Here is a 19,178-nt window from a genome sequence, read left to right as displayed (position 1 = left end):
GTGTACATTGTACTGTTGGATTGCACAGGGAAAGAATTAATCTTGTGCCTTTAAAATCCTTTGAGAAAGGTGGCAGTTTAAAAGAAAATGCACCACCATGCCCTTACATACAATGTTCATCATAATGTATGTTTTCCATTTCATTAATTTCCACATCAAACAATAGTCATCACTGTTTTGAATAAGTACACAGCAAAGTTTATGTGTCTTTGTTGCTACTTAGAGAGGGCATATCTGATTCTTTTTTTTTTTTAATACAGTGAGGCTGGCATTATGGGTCTTAACTTCTTTGATATTATGCTGTTCTGAGAGTGTATTGCATATGCTTTCCAATAACTTATGTATGAATTAGTCTATACTACCCATCACCAAGACTTGGAGAGAGTCTCTTTTTCATGAAATCAAAGGTTGTAGTTTGGTGTGTTTCTAATGAGACAGATGGCATTTTGTGACAAATATTGTTGAAATATGTACTCGTATGTATGATGGTAAAATCTAGACTCCTGTTGTTTTCGGTGCTGTTGCCCTCAGTGCTTCATCCTTTATAGGGTCAAAGGTCATGTTAAGGTTGCTGACTTGTACACACTGCTGGTCTCACTTTCTTTTTCTTTTGTCCTGGTGCTCTTGACTTCTATATTCAGGGATACACTTGCATTGCCACTTTCTAGTTGTGATTGGAAATAAGAAGGTTTTCTACTTCTTTTTCATGTAATTCATCTCAAAACTGTATGATGAGTAGAGTGGGAGTTGTAGAGTGAATAGAGAGGTGCCCATCCCTAAACTGGTAGGCTTGATGCAGCTTGATTTCATCACATTGTAGTTAACAATTTCTTCATCATTTTTATACTTTCAGGTCGTGATGCCTTGCGTTGTCTTGGTCTGGCCACTGTGGACAACCCAGAGAAGAAGGAGGCAATGGATCTGGAGAATGCTGCCAACTTCTGGAAGTATGAGGTATGTCATGACATTTGTCTTTCACCTGTAATCTAACACATTTGAAAAGTTTGTCAGTGCATTCTCCTGTATGTATTTCTGTGTATAATGTAGCCAATAGCCCTGATAAAAATGCAGCCAATGTCAATGTGAATTAACACTGTTGTCATATGGGGATATTTTGTGACTCCTATCATTTCTGTTGGTAACTTTAGAATATAAATTACATTACATAGATGATGATTTGGGGGGGGGGGGGGGGGAGGGAACATACCGAATGTTCCACCCGAAGGGTTTGAAATGCTATTTAGGCTATAAGCCCCTTGACTTCGTCTCGGGACTTATAGCCTCCCGAAATAGCATTTCAAACCCTGAGGGTGGAACGTTTGGTACATGTTCCTGACAACAAAAGTCATCATCTGTTATATGATATGGGTTAGTCAAATACGTCAACGTCAACCACCAGCACAACGCACTCGCTCGCTCGCTCGTGTGTTGCAGAGCTGCAGAGCCAAATTCACTGTGCGCACGCGGTCTTAGGCCTTCTGTCATTTGTCACGTGAAAATGTTTTCCCATGGGAGAACATAACAAAAATGTTCGCCCATGGGCAAACATAACGAATGTTCCTCCATCACGTGACTGTGTTTAGCCAATCACTAACCGGTATTTGACTAACCCATTTAATATTCAGCATTGTGCCCTTTGTTGAAAAGGTTTACCTGACTTCCTGCTGTACAAAAGGTCAAGGATATCAGTTATTCAATTGCTTGCCTTTAGAGAAGAATGACTGTGACCTTAATCACAGCTTTGTCTAAATTCCAGTTTGGTGCTTTGATGTTAACCCTTTTGCTGCTCATGATGACCAGTTCATGTCAGAGTGTTGTCTTTTGATGAGGCTGCTGAACATGTGAATTCCTCGTTTCTGAAGCAGGCATGTGATAGGTTACTGCTATGGAAAGCTGGAATGTTAATTGAATAAATGAACAATTGAAAATTACACTCTTTACCCTACCTGCACACATGAATAATTTGTCCACATATGAATGTGAGACAAATGGCAGTCAGTACATGCTACATCACTCTTGTCTAGAATATTTTGACAAAGTGGAAAGCAGAATTATTATGGCTATCTTCATTTGTTTGTTTGTTTTGCTGCATTTTGATGAACTATTTTTGATATTTTTGTCAAGTTGTCATGTGAAAGCTGTTGAACTTTGTGAAATCAAGTGAAGTTAACTCTTTCTTCACAGAGTAATATGACGTTTGTCGGCTGTGTGGCCATGCTGGACCCGCCCCGTGCCGAGGTCCGTGCTTCTGTTGAAGAGTGTCGTGATGCTGGAATCCGCATCATTGTCATCACTGGTGACAACAAAGCAACAGCTGAGGCCATCTGCAGGAAGATTGGAGTCTTTGGGGAGGATGAGTCTACTGAAGGTGTGTCATAGAAGTACATGATGCAGTGACAGCATTAGAATACGGCAGTTATTTTTGTCGTTTTGAAGGAAATCCTATAAGAGAGTGTTAGTCTTTGCCTTTCTAACAATGTTGAAAGGTTACATCATGTCATGTTCATGCTCTATAGCAAAGTTGTGTGCAGTTGTGTACAATTTGACAAAACTCAGTTGCTGAAGTCATCAATGCCTGTGTGTGCTTCTTGTGGTTGAGTTACCAGCAAAGGGTATGATTACTAATCTGAGTTCTTTTTAGTCACTTAGACATTTTAGATTGTCCTCCTTGCTGTTTGAATTAGAAATCTGTGACAGAAAAAAAAGAAAGACTTTCCCCAGAAAGATGTACTGTGTAAGTGGTTCCACAAACCTATACATGCCACTATCAATTTAGCTATGTACTACATGACGTGATATTGCCACAATAAAATAAAAAAATCGTCTGGAATGCCCCTTTTAAGTTCAAAGGCATGGGTAATGATTTATCACTTACAGATAAGATGATCTTCACTGATCCTACTAATCATCTCGAAGGCAAGTATATCCAGAGCCTCCCACTTCAGTCATACTTGTACAAACTATATTGAAGTGAAATGAGTGATTTCTTCTGTGCTTCATTTCCCCCAGGGCTGTCCTATTCTGGTCGTGAGTTGGATGACCTGAGTCCGGCTGAACAGAAGGCGGCGTGCCTACGTGCTAGACTATTTTCTCGTGTGGAGCCTGCACACAAGAGCAAGATCGTTGAATACCTGCAGAGCGAGGGCGAGATCTCTGCCATGGTCAGGATACTATTGACATTGTCCTTGCAATTCATATTCAGTTGCAAACTGTTCCATTTGTTAGTGATGGGAAATATTGCATGTGTTTTTCTATTGCAGGCAGTGTGTAACTCCATGAAACTATTTTGACATTTGTTGCAGCTTTTCATTTTTAATTTACATTTTTCAGGAAATGAAATCATGAAAAATCAAGGTTGCGGGTGGAGCTTGGGAAAAGATTCCCATTTAATGATAGAGATATAAACTAGCCAACAGGCATAAACATTCTCTGTAAATTTTTCATTATTCCCATCTTCTTACCGCTATGTATGTGCTGATAGGAGCAGTGATGTTCACAATCAATTCCCTAGTTATTACCCTTTGTTCTCTCCTTTTTCAAAGCCATACATGCCTGAGACTAATAGGACTGTCTGGTTCTTATGTGGTTGTCATGAAGACTTCCACCATTTGATGAATCTGTGTTTTGTTCTCTTACTGTGAGTGCCTGGACAATAAATATAAGTTGTCATCACCATTTCTTCTGAGTTATCATCATAAAGTTATAATGTTTTGACATGTGAGCATCCTAAATGTCTTTTTGGCCCTAGACTGGTGATGGTGTGAATGATGCCCCTGCCCTCAAGAAGGCTGAGATTGGTATTGCCATGGGATCAGGAACAGCTGTTGCCAAGAGTGCTTCTGATATCCTTTTCTACACACTGCTGTCACATCTTTGAGAATATGATTTGAACTGACATTACACTGGTTATGCTTTATAATCACACTTTTGAATTCATTCTAGACTTATCAGGTTACTGAAAGACATGGAGATACTTGAAAGAACTGTATTTGTTTTGTCAAGAGTAGTACCTTATTTTGCATATTTTGTATTTATGTTCTGCTCTGACTTGTGCTTACAACGGTTTTGTTAATTTTTTTTTTAAAGTGCATTAGTTTGTCAGTGTTGTGGGGCATGTGTAGCACAGAGTCTACATGTAGAGTCAAAATTGCAAGACTGGAATGGAAGTAAGTTTGAAGGCAATAGCTTTCCTTGACAGCATAGCACAGATGGTGTTGGCTGATGACAACTTCTCCACCATTGTCACAGCGGTAGAGGAAGGGCGTGCCATCTACAACAACATGAAGCAGTTCATCAGATACCTCATCTCATCCAACATTGGAGAAGTTGTCAGGTGAGAAACTCCTTTGATGATGCTTTGATGGTACAATCTTGCACTATCATGTTAATTATCTTCCAGTCATTGAAGTGAGAATGACAAGATTTGCTATTAATTTCTCTCTTCAACAGTAATCTACTGCCTGTGTAGGCATCTGCACTTTCCCGTTCAGGTAACATGGCAGAATAGCACAAAGTGTCTTATTCCTTGTTAGGAAATACCAATTTTTTTCCTGATTTTGTATGTATAGACAGGTGACACTGACTGCCACAGTGCCATGGGCTTCCTTATTGGAAAATAGAGTAGTTTTTGGTCGCATGGCATAACTTACAAGACTTGAAAAACCTACCTGTGCTTGCTCTGTATAGACCATGGTATCTGCAGAGTAGTTTTGAGAGGTAAGCAGATTGCTATACTTGTACAAACATATTCTTGTTTATGATTTGCTGTCTCATTGTGTGGTTTTGATCTTTATAACTTTGCGTGTCTTCATTATTTTTCAATTGTGTTTGTCAGTATTTTCTTGACTGCTGCTCTGGGCATGCCTGAAGCTCTCATCCCTGTCCAGCTGCTGTGGGTGAACTTGGTCACTGACGGTCTCCCAGCCACTGCCCTTGGCTTCAACCCACCTGATATTGATATCATGGAAAAGCCGCCTCGCAACTCCCGTGAGCCCCTTATCAGTGGCTGGCTGTTCTTCCGCTACATGGCCATTGGAAGTAAGCTCACCAGTCTTCCTTCTAGCAACAACACTTTTTTTTTTTGTTTCATATTTTATTCACTGCAGTGAGGCAGTTATACTTTTTATCCAGCTTGTGTGGATTGATATTACCATATACATACTTAAATTTTTATATTTCTGATTACCCTCTCACTTGACCTTTTTCATAATTTCTACATAGTTTCTTGTTCATAATGTGCTATGTTGAATGAGAAATGTATTTTTTTTTCTTTGACAGCGGTATGCAGTGCCATGAACAACAGATATATCTTCTCTTTGTAGTCATCCAGTCATATGCCTCACTTATGACATGCTTAGAGAAAATTTTTACGACCATCAAGGTACAAACATCATTACGGTTTGATGCATGAATGTGAACCCTCAATTTTCTCTAATTTTATGCATACTTCACCATAGGGGATTCCCTTGTTACTTGAACAGGTTACTTATACGATGTATCTCAGACTCATCTAACAACATGGTTAAAATTCTTCCCCACAGTCTATGTTGGAGCAGCGACTGTTGGAGCCTCAGCCTGGTGGTTTATGTTCTATGAGCATGGACCCCATCTCTCATTCTGGCAGCTGGTGAGTAGGAGGGACTCGTTTGGGGATCTCAAGCATATGCGCAGTCTTGTCCAGGGGCAGTGCGCTACTTTTTGTAGTAGTAATTTCAGCTCAGAAACTTGCCTTGCCTTGTGAAAGGGTTAAACACAAAGCTGTAAGTAGATTGAGCAAAACCTAGGAAAACAGTCACTAATTTTTTGTTTTGGTGATGTCTTCCTAAGACATGACATATGTTGCTCATACAATACAGCTTCTTACTTTGTCTTTATGATTAAAGAGTACCAAGCAGTTATGTCATAGCCATTCATCACCATGGAAACTAAACAACCTCAACTAGCCCAGTCTGTGAACACTGTTGTTGCTAACCATGCTTGCACCTGGTTCCAACCCAAGCTATTACAAGATACTGTGACAGCATCACATTGGTACTCATTAGGATATTACTGTAAGATAGGCATGTGTACTAAAGGATGAATAGGAATAAAACTTTAAAAACACTTGCAGATGGCAGACATCAAGTGAGTTGCCACTGCTGTGCCTTCACTGAATAATCATGGTATATACTGTCCACTATGGTACACACTATGCCACACAATAAGCAGGAACTCTAAGCATTTACTTGGATCCAGAAGTCTGCCTACAGTGAAGTTGCTGTAGCTGTAGTTCTCTCCAACCTTCATCATTGCCATGATATATTGTATGCTTGTCTCCATCAAAATATTTCGAAGTGAGGGAAGGTCTTGCTCTGAGATTTGTTGAGTGTTTCTATGATACACTAATATTGGGAAAGGTATTGGTATGAGCTAACATTTAGTGCATTGGGCAACCACACATGAGGATTTACAGATTGTTTAATGTTGAAGTTGGAAGGCAGGGTAGAGCTTTGTTATACAAACAAAAGAAATGCAGAGTATGCATTTATAGATCAAAGGCATCACAGGCCCTGAGAGGAGGAGAAGAGATGCAAGTCTTATTTCATGCTTATATGCTTCTATAATATTTACAGCATGTATATGTAAATTAGGAGAAACAGTAAGAAAGTATGGAGATGGGATTTCCCCTTCCCTTGCCCACCATGCATAATGTTCAGAGAATGGAAGCTGCATTGATGTCACATGTCTTTACAGACCCACCACATGCAGTGTCCTCTGGAGCCTAAGAACTTCAAGAAGCTGGACTGTGAGGTGTTTGAAGATCCCCATCACATGACCATGGCCCTCTCTGTGCTGGTCACCATTGAGATGCTCAATGCCCTCAACAGGTACCCAGGAGTCCAGGCAATACAGTTATGACAGTCAATGAAGAAAATTAATCATGTTTCTTGGTCAAGTTGAACATTCTTCTTCATATTCTCTACCAAATGTACCATGATAATCTAGTATAGGCCTATGTATTTTGCAGTTTCACCAGGCCTATGATAGTCTACAGTATAGTTAAATAGAAACAAAAAATTAAAACTCTGAAATTTATCAAGCCTTTGACATTTTACAGTGGGAATAGGCAAAAATCTGAAATTAATAACCTAGTGCTTTCCCTGCTGGCATTATGCAGGCCACTTCTCTTGCTGAGCTATCTAGTCATCTATAATCATCTGTTCCTTAGTTTGTTCCAAATTATGAATGACACAGATCCAGACTACTACCATCCATAGGGCTATGCGTTCTTGCATGGGGCAAGTTCAACTCATTTCCCTGGCAAGTGATTTTATTGGGCACTTGCTGGCAGGGGACCAAAATGACAAATAACTTTTGTAATGGAGTACCAAGGTGTGATGCTTAGCCATTCATCACCATGGAAACTGGTTCTGAACAATCTCGGCTGGCCTGGTTGTTTATGTGCATACCTTATTCCAACCCAAGCTACAACAGAATCTGCTTCCTTGCCTTACACTGAATTTACTTGTTAGTAACAATGTGTTATGACACATGTTTTAAAAGAGGGATTTACTGCTGTAGCGAAGGTTCAAACGGATGTTCCTATGGTACTCTCACATTTGGAAAATTGCATTGTAATAAGAGTTGTGAATGCTGTTGTAGCTCAGTGGATAAGACCACAGACTCTCAATATCAAGGCCCCTGGTTCATGGCCCCTGTCTGCAGCGGATGTGTTGAGGCGAAGTACTTTGTCTTCCTTACATAGTCCTGTGTAAGCCGCCAGTCCCGTAGTTGCTTGCTCATAAGTATTTTTTTACTTCCTTAGCTGTCATGTAAAACAAATCAAATCAGTTTAAGTGAATTCAAATCAGATGTATGGGAGTTCTGTCAGTTGCTTTCAAACTGAAATTTCTCATCTTGTAATGTCTCAGTCTTGTTATTTTACCTCTCCAAATAGCCCCCCCCCAAAAAAACAAACAAACAAACAAACAAACAAAACAAAACATAATCGCATATGATATGTAACTGGCTTAGGCTTTGAATCATGAGGTAATTGAATGTAGCTCACTGAAAATAGAAAGTGCATTTTGACTGGTACACTGAAGTGTGAGTGATGGTGGAGGCATAGGGCATACAGCCTCAGCCTTGATGTACATGATAGAGTGTTGATGATACATGTAATACTTGTCGTTAACAACTTCCTGGGTGCCTAGTAGCATCTCATTTGATATTTCGCCCTTTCTGAATTTTGTAACACAATCTGATTTGGTTGATATTTAAAGGTGCTTGTGATCACATTCTTTCTTGTAATGCCCCCTGTATTCTCTGCTCTTAGCTTGAGTGAGAACCAGTCACTGCTTGTCATGCCTCCCTGGTCCAACATGTGGCTGCTTGGATCCATCGCTCTCTCCATGATCCTCCACTTTGTCATCCTCTATGTCGACATCCTCTCGGTAAGCAACAGCTTGGACATTTTTAATGGATGGGGAACGAGGAGATTGCAAGTTAGGGAAGCATTGTTCTGTTTACTGTTTCATTCTGTGTCTTTGGCAAATGTTGAGTAGAAAGCATTGCAAAGATCCTATGATCTTTTGATAATGATGAATTTGAAGGAGTCAAAATTGATTTCATGTTTAGCCACTTGTATATGATTGATGTCAGTTTAATAGCTAATTTTAAGTCATTAAAACAAATGGGTGCATGTGTTGGTTATTTAAAAAAATGTTGATGGATCATACCAGTGATGATGATAAATTTCATGTTTGTGTTTCATTTTGTGTATTTACTTTGAGTACTTGATTTTTACTAATTGACAAATCCATGTATACAATATGTTTGTCTTTTTGACTGTTTATCTGTTCATCGCTCTCTATCTCTGTATGTATGTATGTATGCAGGGCTCGATGTTAGCAGTGACCTAGTTGCCCGGGGCCACTAACAATTTATGTTAGGCCACCAAATTTCCAAAAAGCTTATCTTCTGGTGGCCCAATTGGTTGATATTTGATATTTCCCTTATTTTAGGCCACCACATTTCTTTTTCAGGCTCCCAAAATTTCAAATTCAAAGATTTTATTGGCCCACATGGGCCACCAGAGAAAAGCGTTAGTGTCGTGCCCGTGTGTTTGTATATGCTTATCTATGCTGAGCTCCACATGAATATTTTGTATGTCTAAGTCTCTGTTTCTTCCATGTGTTTGTCTTTTAACAGACTGTGTTTCAGATCACACCTTTGAACCTTGCTGAGTGGATAGCTGTGTTCAAGATTTCTCTGCCTGTGATACTCCTAGATGAGACACTCAAGTTCATGGCAAGGAGCATGGGCACAGAGAGTAAGCAAGAAAAAGATAACAGTCTCTTCGTGCTTGTTGGTTGTATAGTGGCATATCTGGCTGTGATCTTTTTCATCTAACACACCAACAAGCAGACCTCTTTTTTTTTTTTTTTTTTGTTCCAGAGAAGATTTTTTTTTTTTCCTTTGGCAACAAATTATAACTCATCCCCAATCTTGTGTTATGAGTTAAATTTTGGTACTTTGTAATTTTCTTTGGACAGTTGTCTCTACTCTTTTGACTCCATCTTTTTTTTTTTCTGTCAGCAATCAAACTTTGCATTGTACATCCAATTTGTGCCATCTGCTAAAGTCATGTATCCAGTGCTTTCTCCAAACACCCACTTTAGCTGGTGGTAGAGGTTCATGTTTTCCTACATGCAAACTCTTTATGATACATGAAGCCACGGAATCAAAGCTGCCCAGGAAAACATATTTTCTATGAGATGCATTGGACATACGCACAAATTCTTTGCAATAATATCTGTGTTCCAACAGTGAGGAACAAGAATGAATAAACTTGTGGCATATAGACTCAAAAGCAAAGCTATTTCTGAGCAATGTATTCTGTAAGGTGCATGCGTGCATGACCAGAAGTACTTTCTCTGTCACTCTTTAAATTGTTGAAAACTAAAAACAATACGTTTGAGCACCACCAACGTTTTTATAGGATACTTTGCATGTGACCAGCATTACCTTAGCATCTTTTGCATAGAAAGGGAGCTTTTTTTTTTTTAAACAATGTGCATTCTGAAATAACAGCATGTGTGATAGATTATGCCAGATGCCCTTCAGCTCCTTATTCAGAGGACATGGCTGCAATTTGCCTCAAAAGATGCAGATTACATTGACATATTCCCACTCTATTCATTTTTTTTTTCATTCTTCATGTTATTATTATTATTATCATTATTTTAGTATTACAGTTATCATTAAAAGTATTAACTTCTGGGGTCCAGCTGGTCACAAGTGGGTTTAGCCCTGGCATTGTAAGAGATAGCTTGGACATACACCACTGAAGATTAGTTTGTTATGTGAATATTTCCTCAATATGAAGCACTGAATAGAAGTGTTGTTTGATGAAGAAATGGATCCACAAAGAAATATGGAGTTGTGTTCATCCAGGCAGCATTGATTCTGTGACCGAAAGGGGAAAAGTGAGGAAATACGTAAGATCTCACAGGAGGACTGGGACTGTTTTCTGTCCATAGTATCCTTTCACATGACTACTGTAATGTAATATGAATATGTTTTGTCTCATGAAGAGAGTGTTCCTTGTATCCCAAGAGAACTAACACATGTGAAAAGTCTTATAGGAATTGTTTGTGGTGTTAATATATGTACAATTGTATATATACACCTATATATGTATTTGTACTATCCGTGTGTGGTCTTTTCCCCCTGATGTTTTTAACTGCTTAGGTTTTCTAGAGTAAGACTGATCTTGCTGTTGTCTGGACCCAGCAAAATTATCTCTGACATTTGCTGATTGTCTTGTTTACAAAATGAGGATACTTTTTATAAAGTAGATGCTGGTCTATCTGGCAAGTGACATTACTATCAAGAATGAAATTGACTCTAGATACCTAGATAAAGAAAAACAGATGAAAACATTTATTATCTTGTGTAAATACTGAAGTTCTGCATGATTAAGTGTATTTTCATAGAGAGACTAAATCCCGCATTTGAAAGAAAGAAATCTATGCAGGAAGTACATCTTTCATTTTTTATTTCAAAACATGGTTTATGCCCCAATCAAATATCCCTGGAGCATTAATACATTGATGTTGAATAGATTTGAAACTGCTCCATGTAAATTCATGGCAACTGTGTCATTACCTCTTTATGTTTCTGATCATGAGATGGAGAAGCACAACAGCAAGAGATATCTAACATGTTTTTCTTACCTCTCTTATTTATAATGGTATATTGCCATCACATTTGTTGTTTTGCACCATGTAGCATAGCTTACTCACACTTTCTCAATTTGAATGTTCTTTGGGCTTCTTCCAAACAGAAGACTAACAAGGCAATACCTTTCTTTGGCAATCTGCTTGTTTGCTTTGTCTATTATAAACAAAACATTTCACTTTTCAGTTGTTTAGAGTCAAATCTAAAGCTAAAGCTAAAGCCAGTATCTAATGTTATGCTTCAGACTTTCTTTTTTAATTGACACACCTCGGATGCAGTCAGTTTTCTGATTCCTGAAGTCGTGCTTTATGTCAGAAGTACCAAACTCGCCTCAGCTTAAGTCAACTTTGAATTGACATGTTCAAAAATTGCGCTGTAAGTCTTTATAGTGGTTCAAAAACATTCAAGTTGTCACAATTTTTAGAAGTGCCTGTTTGTACATAACACGTAGCGCACTGTACACAATTAACTTCTATTCAGATATCAATCTTTTACTGTAATGAGTTGGAAGGTTACCTCATTTTACAGTAACCTGTCTGGTTCATAGATGTAAGTAATCATTTTTGTATATTTAATTTTGTCTCTTCTGCACGTTATTTAAGGATTTGAAATGCTGAATATGATCTTAAATTTTCTAAACATGTGATGTTCATTAAAAAGAAAAAAAAAAGTGTATAATTACCTCCCCCCCCCCAAAAAAAAAGAAAAAAAAAAGAAAAAGAAAATGAGAGAAAAAAGAAAAAGAAACAATAGAAAACAGAAACAAACAAAGAGAGAGAACACTGAAAAAAATCTAAGCATATAGCAGGGGCACATTTTTGTGCTGCATAGAGGTTTATAGAGTTCAGATCTTGGTCTGCAACATTCAGGACAGTCAAAAAGAGCACTGAGCAATTTCTGGATTCCCCTTGTTAATTGTCAACAGATTGCTTTCTTTCTTGCATTAGCTGTGGGTGGGTCAAGCTGACAAGTTTCTGGGTGCTGAATATCTCCTCTACACTCTTGACCTTTATTCTACTTTTTGTGTTGTGCAAGTACCAAACTCATTTTATTTTCAGGTTGTGGTAGATGCAAATTGGGCATTGTACAGTAAAGCTAATTTTCACATGATTGTCATAAATTAACTTGTGTGTTGTGGAGTTTGCTAATGCTTAGAGAAGACCATATTTATAATGATATTTGTGAAAATGCAATATTGGTTGATGCTAATTGACTATGTAACACTGAAAATAACAAAAACAAAGTAATATATGAAGAATAATCTTCACATATAGGAGAAAAAAATAGTAAAATGGATATCATTTGTCAAATGGAATGTTATTTTGCTTATGTTTTGTGTGAAAATGGAACAAAAAAAAAAATCCCAAAACAAAACAAAAACCCACCAAGAACGGTTAGTATCCATCAATGTGGAATCACTAGGAAAAGAGATAGTGTAAAGTCAACTTTACCTTCGTACATGTATATGACATTGGAATTTTTATGAACCGACTCAGAACATCCTACATTTTTACAATGGGTGCCATGATACATTTTTCCCCTTCTTCTTCTTAAATATCATTTCTTCCTGCATAAATCTTGGCCAGTGAACTTTCTTGAAAGTTTGAGAGGCAAAACAAAAGTCCTATGTTATATTCATTTATATAGATCATTCATTTTACTTGCTCTATATGTGTACCAGTTGCACAACATTTGGTGGTAGCTGGATCATCCAACTGACACTCCATTCTGTGTCATTCAATCAGTTTGAAGTTTTTATTTAATATTAGTCATTATCACCCTGCCCTGGTATGGTTTATTTTCAAATACATGTCCTTTTAACTTGTGTGTCGTTTAGATCACATCAGTTATCATGCTGCAACATTGTTCCTTTGTTATACATTATTATGCAACATGTAGGTGGGTTTGCAATACTTCAGAGTCACAGCAGTGGAGGTAAAAGAGTTACGTTGACAGGAAAAACGGAATCAGCTGTTTGTGTCTTTGTTTTACTCTCACTATCCCAAACTGTATAACAGTGAAATTGTATTCAAATTCAGTCCTGGATTATCATATCGAAAACAAAAACTGTGCATTGTTGGTCTTTTAAATGGTGGTTATAGCTGATTTTTTTTCTTATTGTAAAGGTGAAGAGAATTTCATCAATTTGCCAATGATACAGCTAGGTTTATATGCTTGAGTAAATCTCAGGCTTCTGTGTAAAATTTTGTTCCCTGTTACACTGCAAATGTACACATGCCAGAGGGGGAAAAAAAATTCAAAAGATACTTTATAGGCATGAAATGGAGTAGGGAATTTGTCAAATTACTGTTTATTATTGTATTGTTTGAGTAATAAAATGGGAAAAAAAAATCAGTGAAAGTATGTTCTACCCCCAAAAAGGTGTTGTCAATTTGTTGTTTGGTTTTTGTTAGCTCCAGAACCTTTACTGTATTCATAGCCTTTCCCCTCCACCTTGTTTGTTATTCATAACCTTTCCCCTCCACCTTGTTTGTTACAACAACAGTTTGTCCTCGGTGGGTACCTGTGTCAGTCCTCTGTTCTGTAATCATCCTCTCCCCATCCATTCCCTCCTTCCATTGTCATTTTCTGTTTTTATGTGACGTTCATGAAAATTTATGATATCTCCAGATATTTCAGATGGCAAGACAGGAGAATATACACTTGTACACTCCACAGTTACCTAATACACTGCCTGAATATTTACGTCTACATGCTTGGCATTCTAGTGGGGATGAATATGCGTACATTTGCCATATGAAGAAGATCAAATATTCACACTCCCTTACAAAAAAAAAAAAGAAAAAAAAAGAATAATAAAAGTCATTATTATAATAAATCATACCCTTGTTGATAATCCGAGAAATATCATATATAGGTGTATAAATTTGATGAGATAACTACAAGGATTTCATGTTTATTAAAGTCTATGAACTTGAGTACAGGGAGACATAGTGTTGGAAGTCTGACTTGCTCTTATGTCCTGGGATATGGTTTCAACTGATACTGGAATAGGTTCCTTGGCAATACCTGTTCATAACTCATATTAATGTGCCATGGTGTTGTTTCTGTTTTGTTCACATGTAATACCCAGACCTGTGTGTTGCATTTTCTTTTTCTTTTTATTTTTACTTCAGTTTCTATATACTTTTGTTTCATTCCTATAGTTAGCAGACAGCTGACAGTTTCTCAATTGTAAGATTCTCAAAGCACGTTTATATGCATAAAACTTGTTGGGAAAAAAAAAAGTAAATACAAGGTCAATTGTTCAAAAAAAAAGTAAATACAAGGTCAATTGTTCAAAAAAATGAGGGGAAATGTGATTACTGTCAGAAAGTATGTACAGTGTAGCTATCTTGAAATTACCAGTGCAAAGTTGAGCTGTACCTTCAGGCGCTGTAGATTGTGCACCACACTTTTTGCACCGCATGCTGCATATTGTATGTACATAGTTGATACTACGCATGGTTTTTCTGTGTGTGTGTTTTGGGGTGTGTGTGTGCGTGTGTGTGTGTGTGTGTGTGGTGTTCACATATGTGTACATGGGTTGATGTGTTTGTGTATTGTGATTTATTATTATTAGTTTTGTTGGTGGTGTGAATAGATTTTACCAAGCATCTTGTCATTTCTGAGTGCTGTTTTGAATGGCATCATGTGAAATTTGCATTCAACATATTGCATTTTCATTTTTCTTAACTCTGAGCATGCAAGAGAAATTATACTTCTATGAAATTCTACTTTCATTTTGCAGTTGTTCATGGTAGCAGCTCAAGGGAGAACTAATGAGATACCAAACTGAAGTAATATACTCTGTGGGATAATTAACAGCTCTCAAATATGTGTACTGTCAACCTTTTTTTTTTTTTATCACATGTGATTGAAGTAAGCCTTTTGAAATGTTGCAAACACAGGAATGAAAAAAATTTAATTTAATGGACGAAGTGTGATACGTAGGATAGCAAGTGAAAAATTGTGATAAAGTTCACTTTCTTCAGCTTTGAATTTGTAACATTGTAACATCAGTAATGATGATCAGCAAAACATCAGCCTAAAATGTTAAATGTAAAGTACAATGGGCACCTTTTTGCACATGCCCACTCCCATGTTAGCAATTTATATGGTGTTCGCCTATAGTTCAGTATTTCTGTTTTTAAGCCATGCTGCTCCACATGCTCTTTGCAAGAAAGATGAATAGAAATCAAATATGCCAACAAATTTATGACAAGAGCTTTTCATGACATGTTCTTATGTTGCTGAAACTTTCAATGAACATTTTTTTGGACATGAACATCTTTTTTTTTTTTCTCCAAAAATTTTCATTTGTGATTCCATATAATGCAAGTGAAAATTTACAGTCACTTTGAATTTAACAAATTGAGCCAAATTGGATTTTTTTTTTTTTAATATAAATACAAATCAACTCATGATAAAAAAAAAACAACTGAAAAGATGATAGCATATGCACACACACAAACACACACACACACACACACACACACACATATATATATATATATATATATATATATATATATATATATATATATATATATATATACATATATATATACATACACACACACACACACACACACACACACACACACACAACTCCTATCATGTAATTTGTGTGTGCTGTTTTACCTGTCAAGGTTTCCTTTGCTATTACATGTGTATTCAATTGAATTTGTAGAAACTGCTGTGGTCATGCTCTAAAATGTGTACAGATCTTCCATCTTTTGCCATCTTTGCCATTACTTTACTAAGCCTATTTATCTGCTGCCATAGCTGTAGTCCCACATTATCTTGTGATATTCAGTCATCTTTTCTTTTCTTTCTTTTTTTCACTAGTCCAGAGAGTATGATCAAACAATAGCTTTTTTTTCTCCAAAATCACATGACATTTATTGATGTACTTTCATCTATCATTCTAACTCATGCAAAATGAGAGTTGATTCTATAGCTATCAGTGCATGTCCGGTGATTTTCATCCGTCATTATGCATTAACTATTGAGATAAAATTTATGTAATACTTTCATAAAATATGATTTTATATTATGTGTGTGCTCACAGACACACAGACACACATACACAAACGATATGTTCAAGATATATTCACAAAGTTGAATTGAAAGTTATTACTATTGTTGATTGCTTTTTGTCTTGTATTATAAATGATTTCACTTAATTGAATTATCACCCACACACACAAACACACACACACACAAGGAAGAGAAACCCAATATGTTGTAATTGCAAAGAGTAATTGGTGAGTGCACATCTCCCATATACTGTAAAAGTGGAAATTTTCGCAGTGTTTAAATTTTCGCGCATTTCGCGCAACCAGAAACTAGCGTGAAAATAGAAGCATGCGAACATTTTTGCTTGCCATATGTTCCTGTGTGTGATGTCTTGATTCTGCGGAATTAAAAACATGTGAAACTCTTCTCATCCAGCCAAGCGCGAAAAATTAGTACCGCGAAAATATCCACTTTTACAGTATACATGTTTGGAAGAAATCTTGGTCACTGCTAGCAGAGCTTACATTTCTGTTCGATTTCTACATCAAGAAGTAGCAAATGCAACATTTTGCTGACACACTCTATGGATACTTTACCAACATATTTTTTTTCCTACAAAGGAACCAAGGAACATGCTTATAGAGAATAAAGTTCAACAGGGTATTCATTGTGTGTTGTGATAATTGTATGTTGTCAGTATGGCTTGCTTGAAGACACAGGAAAGAAAGAGGGACTTTTTGCATTTCATCATATTACTTGTATGAATGATTCCTGTGCATCATGTTCAGTAAATGGGAGAAAATCAAACAAAAATGCCTGACAGAAAGCAACATTGTTATAATGCATCATGTTCTTGACATGTTCCAGCCTTTGCTGGTGCAAGTCTCAAGCTAAACTGCAAATACAACTGATACCAGTCTTATCTTCATTTTTTTTCCTCTTATTTTCTGCTTTTCTTTTACTCTCTTGAAACATCATATCTTCCACTATGTTATCTGTCATCATGTTAAATCTGTCTCTTTGTCTAATGCATCCCTCTCTCTTATTTTCATTTACTACTTCTTGGTAAAAAAAAACCAAAACATCCCATCATCTACCATGTATGCCTTACCTTATGTTTGTCTATTTCATGATGTGTCTTTCAAATATTTTTTTTTCATACTCTATCCAATACTTGTCTCTGTTATTTTCCCTTTTGCTTCCTCAATTTGTATTTATTTTCACATTTGAAAATCATATTGTCGTCCTCTCCTTTACCTTCTCATTCTTATTTTTTTTTTTCACTCCACTTGTTTATTTTGTTGTTGTTGTTTTTGCTGTGTCTTTGTATTGGTTGTTTTCTTTGCTGTTCTACTTTTTCCCTGCTTATTCATGATTTTTTTTTTAATATTATTATTTCTGATAAAATTGAAATCTCCCCTTCCCAACTTCCTGCATCCTTTAATGCTATTTTTTTCATTCCGTTTCCTGTTCTTTTTCTTACATTTAATATTTCCTGTTTCTTTCCTCTTCTGTTTGGATACATCCTGCATTTTTGTTTTATTATTTTTTGCCTATGTTTCACCGATGTCCTCTCAATTTTCTCTCTCATGTCTATTCCACTCATCGGATCCTCTCCATCTCTTCCACCTGTGTCTTGTTACTTCATCATTAAACCCCTTCTATCAATTTCGGTCACTGCATCTGCAAAATCCACCATCTCATATACGACCTCGGCATGCATCAGGCAGCGACGCATACAAGAAGAGAAAATGAATGAACGAGGGCAGCCTACTCACCTGGAGCTATTCATCAGCTTCTCACAGGGATGAAAAGATTGATGTAAGGAGGATAAAGAGAAACTAGACTGAACAGGAGATGAGCCAGGAGACCATGGTGCAACAGTGATTGACAGAGACACACACAATGTTGACCGTGACTAATGGACACATACAAGGGAAGAAACCAAGATGGTAATAGCTGCAAGATAGAAGTGATATTATGTGGTTTATAATGTAGGTGTGTGTGTATGTTTGTGTGTATGTGTGTGTACATGTATTTGCATGGGTGAGTGTGTGTGTGTATGTGTGTATGTAGGTGTATGTGTGTGTGTTTGTGCTTGTGTGTGCATTTCAGGGTAGAATATTTTTGCACAGCTTTCAGGCCCTTTTTGGGTATATTCCCATGTTCTGAACCCTGAATAAGAGATTTGTTAATAATGAAACAGTAAGAAAAATGTTGTGTGAAGAAATACATTTCATAAATGCATATTTCAATTTCATCAGAATCCAATATGTATTAGAACATGGTTTTCATTGCATCAGGGAATAATTTTCCTTCTCGAAATTGAATAGCAATTTTTGTCGATGAACATACATTTTCAACAAAATGGTATACAAGTCTATGTAATGAAACTGCTATGCAAATTACATTTTGTATAGCAGTCATACCAAAATGCATAGCAAATTGCTATGCGATACCAGGAAAATTATTCCCTGTGCATGGACATGTATCAAACCAAATCTTCTCTGCTTTGAAGTTATGCATTTGTAGATAAGTTTCAGAACAGTAAGCAATACCTAGTGTAATTATCAAAGTTACCATCAAGAGTTTTCCCCTACTTCATTCTCCAAGGTAGTGATCTTTTTTTTTTTCTTGGCCCAAAAGATTAGAAACAGGAAGGGTTAGAAATTTAGAGTTGTGCAGATTCAAGATTTGGTCATCTTGAAAAATGACCAATTCTTATTATGAAATTATGACACACACTATAGACAAAGACGGAGCAATACAGTGCACACAATTCTTTTGACTACACATGGATATCTACAGGTAGTATTCTTATTCTTACAGTGCTGTATGCAATGCGGAAATTTAATGTAAAGGCTACAAATGATGCATAGATACATATCACTATGTCATTTCTGCTGCAGATGCCCTGCTGTGACCTCAATTTTTGC

General features: G+C 36.9%; 1 protein-coding gene across 1 annotated transcript in view; it reads left to right on the top strand.

The window, feature by feature from the left end:
- The window catches only part of LOC140228000 (calcium-transporting ATPase sarcoplasmic/endoplasmic reticulum type-like), a 78,290-nt gene extending 60,037 nt beyond the window's left edge, over nucleotides 1-18,253 (top strand). Inside the window, exons 16-26 of the mRNA XM_072308396.1 lie at nucleotides 854-954; nucleotides 2,185-2,368; nucleotides 3,010-3,161; nucleotides 3,749-3,843; nucleotides 4,208-4,333; nucleotides 4,835-5,037; nucleotides 5,541-5,626; nucleotides 6,733-6,866; nucleotides 8,315-8,432; nucleotides 9,190-9,310; nucleotides 17,969-18,253. Coding sequence (XP_072164497.1) covers nucleotides 854-954; nucleotides 2,185-2,368; nucleotides 3,010-3,161; nucleotides 3,749-3,843; nucleotides 4,208-4,333; nucleotides 4,835-5,037; nucleotides 5,541-5,626; nucleotides 6,733-6,866; nucleotides 8,315-8,432; nucleotides 9,190-9,310; nucleotides 17,969-17,997 — 1,349 coding nt within the window. The 3' untranslated portion in view covers nucleotides 17,998-18,253. The remainder of the gene's footprint in view (nucleotides 1-853; nucleotides 955-2,184; nucleotides 2,369-3,009; nucleotides 3,162-3,748; nucleotides 3,844-4,207; nucleotides 4,334-4,834; nucleotides 5,038-5,540; nucleotides 5,627-6,732; nucleotides 6,867-8,314; nucleotides 8,433-9,189; nucleotides 9,311-17,968) is intronic.
- The last annotated feature ends 925 nt before the right edge of the window (nucleotides 18,254-19,178 follow it).

This window comes from Diadema setosum, chromosome 4, assembly GCF_964275005.1.
Source record: "Diadema setosum chromosome 4, eeDiaSeto1, whole genome shotgun sequence".
In the NCBI taxonomy this organism is placed as follows: Eukaryota; Metazoa; Echinodermata; class Echinoidea; order Diadematoida; family Diadematidae; genus Diadema; species Diadema setosum.
Note: the sequence above shows the minus strand (reverse complement) of the source record. Positions and strands in the feature narration are given on the sequence as shown.